This window comes from Kogia breviceps, chromosome 17, assembly GCF_026419965.1.
Source record: "Kogia breviceps isolate mKogBre1 chromosome 17, mKogBre1 haplotype 1, whole genome shotgun sequence".
Taxonomy (NCBI): Eukaryota; Metazoa; Chordata; class Mammalia; order Artiodactyla; family Physeteridae; genus Kogia; species Kogia breviceps.
Genome location: NC_081326.1, coordinates 59,436,973 through 59,451,810, shown reverse-complemented (window position 1 = coordinate 59,451,810; position 14,838 = coordinate 59,436,973). Strand labels below are relative to the sequence as shown.

General features: G+C 37.3%; 1 protein-coding gene across 1 annotated transcript in view; it reads left to right on the top strand.

The window, feature by feature from the left end:
* Positions 1–14,838, top strand: part of ENPP2 (ectonucleotide pyrophosphatase/phosphodiesterase 2) — a 106,412-nt gene that overhangs the window by 37,074 nt on the left and 54,500 nt on the right. The window contains 6 exon segments of the mRNA XM_067018118.1: positions 3,743–3,898; positions 8,216–8,341; positions 10,385–10,445; positions 12,554–12,651; positions 12,866–12,945; positions 13,698–13,817. Coding sequence (XP_066874219.1) covers positions 3,743–3,898; positions 8,216–8,341; positions 10,385–10,445; positions 12,554–12,651; positions 12,866–12,945; positions 13,698–13,817 — 641 coding nt within the window.

Here is a 14,838-nt window from a genome sequence, read left to right as displayed (position 1 = left end):
TCTTTCCAATAGTCTAATTAAATTATCAATAGTATTTCTTCCGTATATAAATGACACCAGAATTCCACAACGCTACCTCTGTGTTGATACGGTAAGATGGAATGTTTTAGAAATAAGGTTTTACTTAAAGAAATAAAAATAATTTCACTTGTTTCTATCAGAATTATGAATTTGAATGAAATAAATCAGGTTTTACATTGGTGTTTTTTGTCTAAATCATCAAATTATGCTTCTGTGAAAAAAAAGAAATGTATACCCTTGTTTTATGCATATCATACATACACACATATTTTAAAATTTAAAGTCCCTATTTTTAAAAAACTTCCATCTGTGTAGATCTGTAACATTTATTTTTTAAGATTCTGGAACAGACTAGTTTCTTTGAAGTAAAGTAACACCATTTAAAGTATGTAATTAAATTGGCAAATGTCTCATACAAAATTTCAAACCCCCATAGCACCTAGCACAGATTTCTGACTTGATCCTTTTGAAGTTTTTTGTTTGTTTGTTTGTTTGTTTCGTTTTGTCTTTGTCTTTCTTGTTAGTTCTGAGCTTATTAGGTCTGGAAAAGGAAGGCTTTACAGATTTTAGAATTCAGGCATAGTAAGTCAGAGAATCTTTCCATATTTGATCATTCAATCAGGTATAATATAAAGAGAAGTCCTAAAATCTGTGCTTAGCCTGGTGTGGGGAGAAGGACATGGGACCTGGGCATGAAATGAAAAAGCCAGCATGTGGGGATGAATTACAGAACTGCAGAAAGAAGCAGGGCTGGAACTTGTTATGAAAGAAGATGGCAGGGATGGAATAGACCCTGGAAAGGCAAAGTGAACTTTGTTCTACTCTATCACTTTATTTTCTTAAAAAAGGTGCAGCAGGTCAGTTCTTCAGCTCATCGGACTTGAAGAAGTATATGGCTCAACTGTTTATCTTCCTATTTCTCTTCCTGCCATTGTCAGCTGAATCCAAGTCAGCCAAGAATGAATTTTGTCATATGTATCCCTAACCCACATAGGCCCAGGAATTCACTCTCATTTGAAAGCTGTTGGTAACCCAATCTTGAGTACTTTTTATGAGATGTATCTTTGCATTATGAGTGTAAGGGCAAATCCTTCTTAACAAAGCTGTCTTCAGTTTAAGGGTTGGCAAGGAAGATTATAATTGATAGGGGCAAGCTATTGAGGGAAATTCCATTATTTTCAAAGACAAAGTAAGGGATAAACTTAGAGAAAAACCAACTTTGTAAGAAAAGAGTAAAAATCACGTTGATAGCATGGATAAAGAAAGGTTTAAAATGGCTGAAATTTTGTACAGATATTTTGAAAGGAAAGAAAGGAAGAAGGAAGAGATTATGATAAAGGGAAAGCAAAGGGCATGAATGGAGGAAAATTTCACATGCAGGCTGGGATGCTATGAAGAAGAGGAGCCAGGACAAGTAAACAACTACAAACAATGTGCCTTTGGATCTCTTCTGATTCTCTCAGCTATAAGTGTAGCCAAGCATATTTATGTATGCAGCTCGTAGGCATGAATACGACTCAGAATTTATTAGATGGCTGTTGGAATGATTCTGTCTAAGCGGTACCCTTAAAAAAGGAATAATTCAATTATAAGCATTTTTCTTATCTTTATCTTTTTTCTTATCTCTACTATAGGATTTCTCTATTTTTCCTTTTTCCACTTCTCAACCGTCCTCCCCTCATAGTTTCTTAGGGTGCATGCAGCATGCACTGTTGATTGGTTGGCCAAAGTCAATAGAAAAATGTGGTTTATGAACCAGAGGTAAGGCATTGCATTGGAAACCTGACATTATTTCTTAAACTGAACTGGTGTGCTTTGTATGTATTTCAAGATCCCAGAATGAACCATGCGAAAGCGTTTCACATCTCATGGTCTAGTGAATCTGTTTGCTTTAGTTGAACTGATCTAATGCCATATGGGTGAGGATTGGGTGACTCTGACTTTAAAGAGGACAAAGAGCTAAGGGATGAACAGGATGTTCAGATAAAAGGCTTCGGTGAACCTAGAAATGTCATTGAACATCTGTTCTCTCCCTGCCTCTGGTGTTTGCTTGATTTTATAAGTAATGAATACTAATCATAAAAAATGAAAAATTTGTAAATGTAAATAAGGAAAAAAATTACAGATAGCATGTTTTAAATAACATTTGTTAGGATATTTACATATCAATATTATATAACATATACTTTATACACGTATGTTCACATGCATGTATACATATATACACGAGAGAGACAAGTAAGCAAGCAAAAACCCAAAAAGACATTTGTAAAACGTTAGACGTTTCAAACTGCAGAAAAGTAAGAAGTCTCCTTGCTTCTCTCTTTCTCATTTTCCCCAAATGTAAGTGCTGTAAGGAGTTTCTTACAGTGAAAAAAAAATGGTTATTCATACTGGCACCTTGTCTCAATGGCTCTGTTCTCACCCTCTGTCTCATCTCTAGCTCTGGCCTCTGTTTTTATTTTATATTTATCTTTATCCTTATTGCTTTGTCTCTATTTTTAACACAAAATATATCAATTGTATGTACTATTTACTACTATAACAGTTTCCTGTACTTTGCTGGTTAAAAAAATGTGTTTTTCAATTTTGTAGATCTTTCCATATTAGCCTATGAAGATCTGACTCATTCTTCTTAAGGGCTGGGCAATATTCCATTTATGGAGATAGTGATTCTTTTTCTTTTTTTTTTTTTTTTTTTTGGTGGTACGCGGGCCTCTCTCTGCTGTAGCCTCTCCCGTTGCGGAGCACAGGCTCCGGACGCGCAGGCTCAGCGGCCATGGCTCACGGGCCCAGCCGCTCCGCGGCACGTGGGATCCTCCCGGACCGGGGCACGAACCCATGTCCCCTGCATCAGCAGGCGGACTCTCAACCACTGCGCCACCAGGGAAGCCCCAACTGTGTTCTTCATGTAGGTTCTAAACATCCTATTAAATTTATACCTAGATATTTTACCTTTTAGGTACTATGATGAATGGAACTTCCATTTAATTTTTGAACTTATATTGCCTGTATTTTACAAATTTGTGGAATTTTTATCTCATTGAATTATTTTTTCCTAAAATTTTTAGTTGGTTCTTGAGATTTCTAGATATACAATCACATCATATGAAGATAATGTAGGAGGATTTATGTTTGAAAAGCCGAGATTGTAGAGTTTGTGTTTGTGTAGCCCTAGTTATAGGTGTAGATTTTATGGCTGGAAGAGATCTTAAGAGTCTTCTATTCCAATCCCATCTGTTCAGAATGTTCTCAGAACATTTAGGCTCAATTTTCCTTACAAAAGCCATGGATATTTGAATAGGGGAACAAACTCTTCTTTCAAAGTATATACTTCAAAGTTCTGTTCTCTGTTGGCATCACAGCATCCACAGAGAAACTAACCCTCACGTTTGTAGTAATAATCATTGTAAACAGTAGTAAAACCAATAGCCAACATTTGTTACTTTCTATACGGCTGACACCCTGCTCAATGTTTTGCGTGGTTTGTTTCATTTAATTCTCATTGTAACCTCGAGTTACTTCTATTAATCCTCCACTCTACAGATGAAGAAACTGGAACAAGGAACCTGCTGAAGGTACATAGCCGGCAGGTGATGGATCTGGCTGCTCAGCCGGAGTCTGACTGCATCACCGCATTGTATTGCTACACGGGGTCACCCCTCCATAGCAACATAACCCATTCCCTAATCCCGTTGCCTTTGTCTCTTGTATCTTGCAGTGTTATCAGACTCCCCCTGGACCAACACCTCTGGATCTTGCAAGGGCAGATGCTTTGAACTTCAAGAGGTCGGACCCCCTGATTGTCGGTGTGACAACCTGTGTAAGAGCTACAGCAGTTGCTGCCATGACTTTGATGAGCTTTGTTTGAAGACAGGTGTGTAACTTTTGAGTCTTCTCTAGCCTTGATTAGATGGCTTAAGACCCCCTGCTGTTGTACACCCTGCCATTGCCATTCTGCTTTGGCCAAACCAAACGGTGAGTTTTAGTTTTGTTTCTTGAATGATTATCAGTTTTATTGTGAGCACACCCTATGTGACTGTTGTGTCCACATAACGCCCACCCAAAGATGGTTCTTTGCAGCTGCAGTCATTATTTGCTAGTTTTGGAAGTATTTGTGGCCAGCCTTTTTTTTTTTTTTTTTTCACCTTTATCATTTCTGTCTCTTGCTGTCAATTCCCTCATTCACTGCTAGGACACCTGGGCTGAAATTGTGCACATTCTTAAAGTGTTGGGGGTTTTTTGTTGTTGTTTCAACTTTAATTTTTTTGTTTGCCTGCCCAGTTTCTAACGTTTGTTTTATTTCATCTTATAGTCTACTACTGTACTGCTTGGATGTCATTTCCTGTTCTCAGCGCAAGTAGAAAATTGTTAGGGAGTTCTGCTTGGGGTCGCATGCTCAAGGCAGCTCTCAGATCTTCCTCTACAGGTTCCTGACCTTCCTTTACATTTCTTCCCTATTGGAAGAGTCAGTAGAATATACAGGCCTCTGAGTGAATATACTTGAGTTGAGAAGAAGCACTTTGGAGACTTCTGCCATTCTACCTGCTCTGTTTCCAAAGCCTAACACTTTAGATGGGACTTTTGAGATACGCTGTAGGCTACCCATCATGCCTCTGGGCAGCATCACGTTCAAACTTTCTGGGAAAGTTTCTTAACACCATTAGATGCAAAGATTCTGCAGCTCTCTTGATAAATTATTACCTGTTTTCAGACATTTATGGTTAGATGATTTTTTCAAAAATCTGACTTATATTATCATTAACATTAGTCTGATTTTTCTAATGACATCATTAGAAACAGAGACATTACTCTCCTTTACTAAAGAAATAGCCGCTGATTTATATGAAAACCTATGTCAACCCCCTTACTAGTTCTGATTTGTTTGTTTTCTGCCCCAGATAAGAAGAATTTTATTAGGCTGGTTTTTTTGCATAATACATTTGCCAAACATTTGGCCATTTTTTGTGTTACTTTCCTTTGGAACTTCTGCCAGCTTCCTTAGTTGTGGGTTTGTAAACTTAAATGCCGGGAACCTTGTAACCTGAATATATGGATGGAACAGATGTTCCAGGAGAGTTTTTGGCTCTAAAGTGTTATTTCAAACCAGCGGTCTGTATTTGCTTAGCACTGAGGAACTAACTAATGGTGTATGTTTCCTCTCTACCTTGAGTATCTTGTCCCTGACGCATCATCTCAGCCCTCCGGATTCCTGATCTTAGAGCTCATTGCAAAGTTTAATGGATCTCCTGACTTTAGCTCAGCTCTCTCTGAATGTAGCTCATGCCTTTCTTCCCAAGTTTAATAAATATGGGCTATAGTAACACTTTCAAGTAGTTCGTTTCCCTGTGGAAATGAACAAGGCCAAATGTGGAAGAATAAAATATAAAAAAATAACAAAAGGTTGAAGGAGCAAACAGAAATCTCTGAGATTCTACTATGCTGACACAGCACTCTCAAGAGATAAGCACAATCAATGTTTCAAGTAGTTCGTTTCCCTGTGGAAATGAACAAGGCCAAATGTGGAAGAATAAAATATAAAATAATAACAAAAGGTTGAAGGAGCAAACAGAAATCTCTGAGATTCTACTATGCTGACACAGCACTCTCAAGAGATAAGCACAATCAATGTTTCAGTGTAAACTCTGAGACTGGGTGTGTGTTTAGAATGTGTGTACACATTTATACATGTGTATATCTATGCCTGTGTGAGGTGTATCTGTATTTGTGTACCTTTATACACAACCCCCTTTCGAATGCCGACATTGTATTCCATTGAACAGATGCAGCCTACTTCATTGAGTAACTGATCAGCATTTATGTTTCGGTAATTTTTGCTATTATGAACAATGTTATCAATGAATATTTTTCATGCATATTCATATTTTTGCCTATTTTCCTTTAGATAAATTCTGAGGAATGGGATTTGGGGATCAAAGCATATATGCATTTTAAAAATTTAAATATGTATTACAGAGTTACACTTCTCAAAGTTGATATTTCTCTCAAAGGGCACAAGAGCTTTTCAGCACTCCCTTTTCAGCATGTTTTCATTTTTAAAAATATTTTTCTGAAAGGTAACTTTCTTGTTATCCAATAAAGTTCAATGTTTTTTATGTTTATTCCCATATTTGCTTTGAAAATTATACAGCTGACTGAATCATACCTTACTTGTAGTTCACTGAGTTTTAAAAAACTTCATTCTTATACAAAGTTAGTAATTTCTCAATAAACCTAGTTTGTTAATAGTGATGCACTTTTGTAAGCGAAGGGACTTTCTTATGGAACTAGGGGAAGAATAAACTAGGAGAGGAATACTGGTTGATAGAGTTATCTTTGAATTGAGGAAAAAGACTCGCATGACCTCTATCAGTCAAAGTAACCTTGGAAAATTGCTAACCATCGGGAATAGCATACCCTGGGCAAAAGAATTCCAAGCATTTATTCTGCTTGGGAAGAGAAAGCCGTGGAAATAGGGGATATTAAAAAAAATCAGAGCATGGAATCAGGATGCAAAGGTAATTCTAAAAGAATGGAAATTAGACAGTAGTTGCCTTGTTTTCTAGTATGGCAGCTATTATCTCCTTATCCATTTAGTCACATAGCAGTAGTATCTCTAGGTAGAATATTATTAAGGAGCAGCACTGCTTTCTTTTCTTTTTTTAAAATTTAATTTTATTTATTTTTCATACAGCAGGTTCTTATTAGTTATCTATTTTATACATATTAGTGTATATATGTCAATCAGCACGGCTTTCTAAAATCATTGCTTTCCACTTATGACATGTTTTAAGAGGTGAAGACCTGAAGTGTCCTTTAGCTCAGAGAAGCGTTTCTTGACCATTCTATGTCAAGTAGACCGGGCCCACCCCTGTCACTCACTATCCATGCCATCCTGTTATTTCCTTCACAGCCCTTAGCACGAGCTGCAATGATCTCATTGACTAGTTTACTTGCTAATGGTCTGTCTTTCCCGATTGGAACGTAAGCTCCGTGAAGACAGGACCTTGTCTTCCTCGTTCTTCACTATCTCCCCAGCACCTAGAACATAGAAAATATAGTAGATGTATTTATTGAATAAATGAATTAACTATGAAGTTTCTCACTACAGCAACCCCCAATTTAAAGAGTCATATTTTATTTTCAGGGTAATTCTCAATTACATTTAATAAGTGTTCATGGACTACCTGGCATATGCCAGGCAGATAGACTCAGGTACTGGAGATATAGCAGTGAAAGGAGAGATGTGATTTTTCCTTCCATGGAGCTTACAGTCTAGCAGATGAAAAGTCACACGAAAAGTACAGCACACTCTTTAAAATAAAAATATTACTTTTCCGAAGATATTTTCTTGGTAGAGTTGATGTGAACTCCCAATCAAGTATGCTCAGATAGAAATCTGTAACCTAGCGATTGACCTCCTTGAAAATAGGGATTCTGACCTCTGATTGTGGGTAGGGCCACGCCACAGTTTGGTCAACGCTTAGAACTGTGAATGTTTTTAGTATACCTTTATACTCTTCATATCTGTTTAGGACTTTAACCCCCAAGTGCATCTTATAGCAGGTAGAGGACATTTAGTTGCACTATTATTTTTTTTAAACTTTTAATTTTATATTGGAGTATAGTTGATTTACAATATTGTGTTGGTTTCAGGTGTACAGCAAAGTGATTCAGCTATACGTATACATGTATCTATTCTTTTTCAAATTCTTTTCCCATTTAGGTTGTCACATAATTTGAGCAGAGTTCCCTGAGCTGTACAGTAGGTCCTTGTTGCACTCTCATTTGTATTTAAATCAAGCTGATTAAAGTTTAAATAAAGCTACTTGGGAAAATAAAAGAGTCCAGCTATAGCAACTATGCCTACAATGGTAGGTATCTCTATCACAAACCTTACACACACTATACATTGTATTGGGTCTTTTAGGACAGTTGGCAAATGGTTAAGGGTTTCATTTTTCCAAAGGAGCCCAGTGGCATTTAGCTTTGTACTCTGATTTGAAAAATTAAAAATCCATCCTATTTGTAAGTCCTCCAAATATCATCTAGGCCTCAGGCCAACTCTAATTTCACAAGCAGATTAAATGATGTGGGATTTTTAGCTCTTTTTCTTGGCAAACGTTGTAAGCAATTGTGGCCTCTTTTATTTGGTTTGTGTGAAGCAGTGAGTGTTCTGTTGTGCCGATTTCAGCTGGCGGCTGGGAGTGTACTAAGGACAGATGCGGAGAAGTAAGAAACGAAGACAATGCATGTCACTGCTCAGAGGACTGCTTGGCCAGGGGAGACTGCTGTACTAATTACCAAGTGGTTTGCAAAGGTACATGCTTCCTTGGGTTGGCTTGATCTTTAAAAGAATAAAAACTGGAGATGTTCGAAGAGACCTTGGATATTGTGGATATATCACCTTGGATATGGGCTTGGGAGGCAGGAATGAGTTGTCCTTCCTAATTTCTCATGCTTCTTTCTTAGTTTTGCTTCTCTGCATTTCACTGATCTGAAATAACAAGGAAATAACCCCAAGTTCCATAATTAGATACAGCCAGAATAATGAGGAGATTTCTAAAAGAGTTCCGGTCTTGGTCCTAGGTCAGGTTTCCTAGAAGCAGAGCCTGAAACAGGTATTCTGTCTATGGAATTTATTGGAAGAGTGCTCTGCAAGAAAACCATATAAGGGAGCAGTGGGGATGTGGGAGAGGGGAGAGCAAGCGAGGATGTGGCCTCAGGGGAAGTCTCACCTTGGTGTGCTCTCCTGCAGGCTCTGGAAAGTAAATCCCAGAGTTCTTACCTTTGAGGCAAGGGGCATGGCTTTTGTACCCACCGGCTGTAAGCTGTAAGCCGAAGCGCCAGCAGCAGCATGGGGATGGGGGTACTAGCTGCTAAAGGGGATGCGACAGCAATAGCTCCTGCTGTACCCCAAAGCCATACATGCATGTGTGCTGACTTTGTGTGGCTGCTTGTCAAATATGATGGTTTTATTCCAATAATAAATACTACTCAATGGACTGCCGAACATATAAAAATATGCAGTTTCTGTCTTTAAGGATTTTTAAGTCACCATGGCACCCACTTCTAAAGTTAATGGAAGGATCCAAGGATCTTTGTGTAAAGTTTGCAAGTCATTTTTTAGTGTCTAAATTAAGTCCTCTTCCTAGCTGTGACATGGAACATTTAAATAGAGTTTCTGTTCAAATATGTTTGGGGAAAAGTAAATCCGTTCTGAAATATGCATAGTGTTTATTTATGGCAAGACATACTGCTTGAATGCTGAGTTTGAACATTTTTCCTACCCAGATGATTATTGGAATTGTTGATAAAGCATAAAATCCATCAAGGATTTATTTCCTTTTCCCTTTTATTTTCCTAGTAAATGTACCAATAAGCCACAAAGGCTATTAGAAGAGAAAATAAAGTCCTAAGTATCACTGGTCGTTGAATCATGAAACGCTGGCTTTTGCTGGTTTAAAATTCTAGTTGCAGTACTTTTGTGGGGCCCATATGTACGCCTGGGTTATTACACGTGTGGTTAAGCTTCCCTATTTTAAGGGGCATGGTACTTACACAATTGTCGGTAGTTAGATTCTTATTGACCAGGGAGATTTCCAGTGCTCTTTACATGGGAGCAACTTCTCCAAAGTCTTGGTCACAAATGTTACTTATGTTCAAGACATATGCTTTTGTTTGTTTTAGGAGAACTTAAAGCAAATGCTTTTTGATAATTTTCGTTTTCTCCAAAGTAAGCTTCATGTTGTATCTAAGCTCTTTTCTGTTCTCTATTCTTGATGGGAGTAACTCAAGAAAGACATAGGTTTATGCTTTCAGATCTTAGTGGAAGATAAAAGTGAAAGATAGCCTTGGTTTTTATTCCTAAGTGCAAGGGCTGTACACAGATCCATTGGCAAATAACCTCTCTATTGCGATATTCCATCTATCATCTCTGAGTAGTCTAAATCTTTTTCCCCAGCTAAAGGGAAGTTGTGCCATGTTTTCTATGGCTATGAGATGTTTGGTGGCCTAGGAAAAAATGTTCTGTCTAATGACCAAACAGTTTATTTCTGGAGGGAAACAAACATGGAATTTTGTTCACTGACGCCACTGGTGTTTTTATCTACAAACCATTTAGACTCGGAAGGCTCAAATAAACACCACTTGGGGTTATTAAATCTAGACTTTCCCATCATGTATGGGTATAGTTTAGTAAGCCAAAACAGACACTAGGCTTTATTTCAGAAGTTCTTTTTAGATGGCGTCCCATAAACAATGAGTATCAAACAGGACACAGGTCCTGCAATTATACACTTCAAGGCTCTGGATGTTATTTATAATTAGATTCACCAAAAAGTCTACCCATTTTTCCTTACAGGAGAGTCACATTGGGTAGATGATGACTGTGAGGAAATAAAGTCCCCAGAATGTCCTGCAGGGTGAGTGCATTTTACGAATATTATACAGTTTTATATATTTATTGATAAAATATCACAGGCTATGGATGGGTAAATGGTTAAAAACAATGTAAAACTGAAATCCTCTTATATAGGCAAACTTATGAGTACTTCTGAGTAATTTACCAGTTGAATGCTGGAATGTACATCTTGAAGTAGGGAATTAAAAAAATTTTTTTTCTCCTATCACCTGCACATATCAGAGACTGAATATCCTCTGTATCTCACCTCAGCTGAAGATTTTATGAAGTACATGTAAATAATACTGAAGAAGAAAAGAAACATTTCTGGCAGTGATTTGGGTTTTTTTCCTGTGTTTTTTCCTGAAGTGCTGCTTTTGCTTTTTTTTTTTGGTGACGGTAGTGGTGGTGGGGTGGCTGAAGGGAGGACTACAGAATGTCTCTAAAATATTATCCAAGATGGTAACTCCTACCAGATGCTACAGAAACTTGACAAACCACTACAGCCCTGTTTTGCTGGGATACAGCCAAACTTGAGTGACACCCCACAGCTCAAGTGGGACCAGCATAAGGCACTTATTACGCCTTCCAGGAAACTGTTGCAAATTCATGGACCCTTAAAATGCCTGGCAGAAAATAAAATGTTCTACAAATGTGTTTTCAAGAATGTATTTGATTGAGTGTCTTTTTGTTTTAGGCAGCACAGCCTGGGACACAAAATCCAAGAATTTAAATATTTTTATTTTTGTCTCCTTTTTAACTTTCATGAGCTACTTGAACTTCTTTGGACTTTTAGAATGGGATGGCAATCGTTTCTGAATGTTTAAAATTTGTTCAGTTATTTTGGAGGAGAAAGCAGTCTATGTGGTAGAAGCGTTAAATTATAATAGTTATGATAATAATGAACTCATATAGTATTGTTCTAAGTTCTTTATATGTGACTCTATTTTAAATGAGTCATTTAAAATATGCCTCATTTGGGACTTCCCTGGTGGTCCAGTGGTTAAGATTCTATGCTCCCAACGCAGGGGTCCTGGGTTCGATCCCTGGTCAGGGAACTAGATTCCGCATGCTGCAACTAAAAAGATCCCGCATGCCACAATGAAGACCCCGCGTGCCACAACTAAGACCCAGCGTAGCCAAATAAATAAATAAATATTTTTAAAAATGCCTCATAATAAATGTAGCTTCAAATAAATTCAAGCCTGTGCTTGCTGAATTATCTTCAAACTATTAGAAACAGTTTTGCACACAGCTTAGCGTTCTCAAGTCTGATCGAACAACTGTATCTTTAGAATATAACAAAAGGCCTATTTCATCAGTCCTGCCCTAGTTAGGTGGATAGTCTAGTTCTTTATTGATTGATTTTTAGATCTTCAACAATTTTAATTATTTTTGAAATTATTTTGTAATTAAACCTAAAATAATTTTTGTAGAAGTATTTAGTTTTAGTGACAGGAGTACTACTACTATTAATTTCATCTCCCTTCCTTCCTTCCTCCCTCTTTTCCTTCCTTCCTTCCTCCCTCTTTTCCTTCCTTCCTTCCTTCCTTCCTTTTTTCTTGTATCTGATAAATATTTATTGAAGCCCTACTATGGGTGCACAAAATAAAAAGATGAATAAGACACAAACTGTGCTTTGAAACGAGTGAAGAAGGTAAACATGTTAATATAGTAATATAATATAGTATAATGTTTATATGAATGATAAAAGAGGTGTTAATTAATCTCTTAAAGGGATTCAGAAGCATGACACTTAATACTATGAAAGAGGAAATCATGAGCTGAATTGTAAAGAATGAATAGGAGCTTTTCAGGTAGCAAATGGGAGAATCAATATTCCAGGCAAATATAGCAGCTTTTTACATTCTGAAAAACCTTGTTTGCAGTGCAAGAGGCAGCAGTGGAGAAAGTACATTAGGGGAAATCGGAGTCCAGTCCCTTCCCTGGTCATTTAACTCTGCACTTAAGTTGCCACAAACGTTATGTGGCTAGAAGCCCAGGCTTGTACAGATATCCTCACTTGAAGTTTCATCTTGGAAACCCTCGGTTCCAATTATTGAGAATGACTAGGCATAGAGCAAACCTGTGACAATGATTTTTCTAAAGCTTAATGTGTTACTGTTTAAGGTTTGTTCGCCCTCCATTAATCATCTTCTCTGTGGATGGTTTCCGTGCATCGTACATGAAGAAAGGCAGCAAGGTCATGCCTAACATTGAGAAACTAAGTAAGTCATTTTCATACTGTGTTCTTATCTGTAATCCATGATCTGCCCAGTAACCACTTAGCTGTCGGTTCTGAGATGTATGGACACGTGACTTTACCATCTGAAATTCAGAAGTGAAGGTGGCACGTGTCTTTGATCATTTATAGAATGGATTTGCATACACGAGGTGATTGCTGGGTGTTCTCTTGCTCTAATACCCGAATTCTGTTTCTAGGGTCTTGTGGTACTCACTCTCCCTACATGAGGCCCGTGTACCCGACAAAAACTTTCCCTAACTTATACACTTTGGCCACTGTAAGTATTTTTTCAAGTGGTGTAGATTCAAAGCGCTGATTTCATCCTGAAATGACTTAAAGAGAGATTTAAAAACCATGTTCCTTAGTGTTCAGAGAAAATCTTTCTGGTTTTCATCTTACCTGTATCAGTTGTTCATAGTAAATGCCTTTTACAACTTTGTGAATGACTGAACTTCACTGCAACTTTAAAACCTTGTTGTTTTTCAGCTGCAGTTCTGTCTGCATACATACGTTCAACCTCTCAAATACCACAGGAGCTAGTCTCTATTTTCTGAATTTTCAAATAAGAAATGTTGACTTCAGAGCTGCTGTGTTTAAATTTTCAGATACTCCCAATTCTACCTTGCTTTCTTCTTTAATAAATATAATTTATTTATTTATTTTTGGTTTGGAGTAGAAATAGAACCTAGGAAAAAGGAATAGCGTATTTAGAAATTTTGGAGGCACAGAAGTAAATTTCATTCTAAAGGATAATTTATTGTAATAAAAATTATTGTCATCTTATTAAATGCAACAGTTTAAAAAATCCCAATATTAAATTTCTTATAGTCATGTCAAGTTTCACAGATGGCTTATAATTAGTCCGTAGAGAATATTCCTGTTTGCTAAGATAGACATGTATAGAGATTATATATGTCTTATATAAAATTGGAAATTAAATATTGTTATAAAACCTTCTATGATAAGAAAATTTATGAGAGAACTTTTATGTGTGGATTATTTTGACAATAAATTTGCTTTTCCACAAAGGGGCTATATCCAGAATCACATGGAATTGTTGGCAATTCAATGTATGATCCTGTATTTGATGCCACTTTCCATCTTCGAGGGCGAGAGAAATTTAATCATAGGTGGTGGGGAGGTCAACCGGTGAGTTTTGCATTTTTTTTGTATGTCTGTGCCTTGAAACATTTCACCCACCCCCAAATTTGTTACCTGTTGAAAAGATGCATTTAATTTCCTCATACCTGGCAATGTTTCTGTCTTTTGATATTGTATATATATGTGTGTACATAATACATGTGTATATATATGTGCATATAATATGTATGTGCATGTATATATACTTATATATGTATGTGTGTATGTGTATACATATGTGCGTATAAATGTATATATACTGTATATACATATGTTTATGTGTCTATGTTTATACATGTGTGTGCGTATGTGAGGTTATGATTATAAAAGTGTGCGATGGTAAGGATCTTCATTAGGGTGACAGTGGTAGAAATGGTGACATAGGGGTAACTTGCAGAAATATTTTGAGGAAGGAATACTCAGATCTTATTGATTTACTAGATTTGAGGACACAGTGAAAAAGAAGTCAATGACATGACTGCCACAGAATTTTAGCCCAAGTGCCATATGATCAGGAACAGGGAAACTTGCTGGGAAAAAAAAAAACTCAATGAAACCCACAGTAAATTTATGAATTCTTCTGTTTAATCCATTTAAAAAAAATATTGGAAGTTACATATAAGTGGAATCCACCTTGGTTCTGGACCAGCAAATTGGTACTTTGAAAGAAATGATCCTATTTACTCCAGATCAAATGGCTGGGCAGAAAGTAAAAAGGGATATAGGTGGCTTTCTGCACAATATTTTTCCTGTGACTGTGTGTATGTGCACGGTCAGGCAGCTTGCTTTGGTCAGAGGTGAGCAAAGCAGCAACATAAATCCACAGCTGTTTAATGTGCAGAATTGAGCTAAGTGCATGCGACCCTGGGTAGAAGGATCCGAGTCCGCATAGGAACACATCCCAGTACACACAGTCAATCAGAAACGCGTAGAAGAAGGATGGCAAATGGTTCCACCTCATGTCTACTCTGACTGGGGGCCACGGCTCCCTGGAACGCTGGTGGGAAGGGGGGCTGGGAGGCTTTTGTGC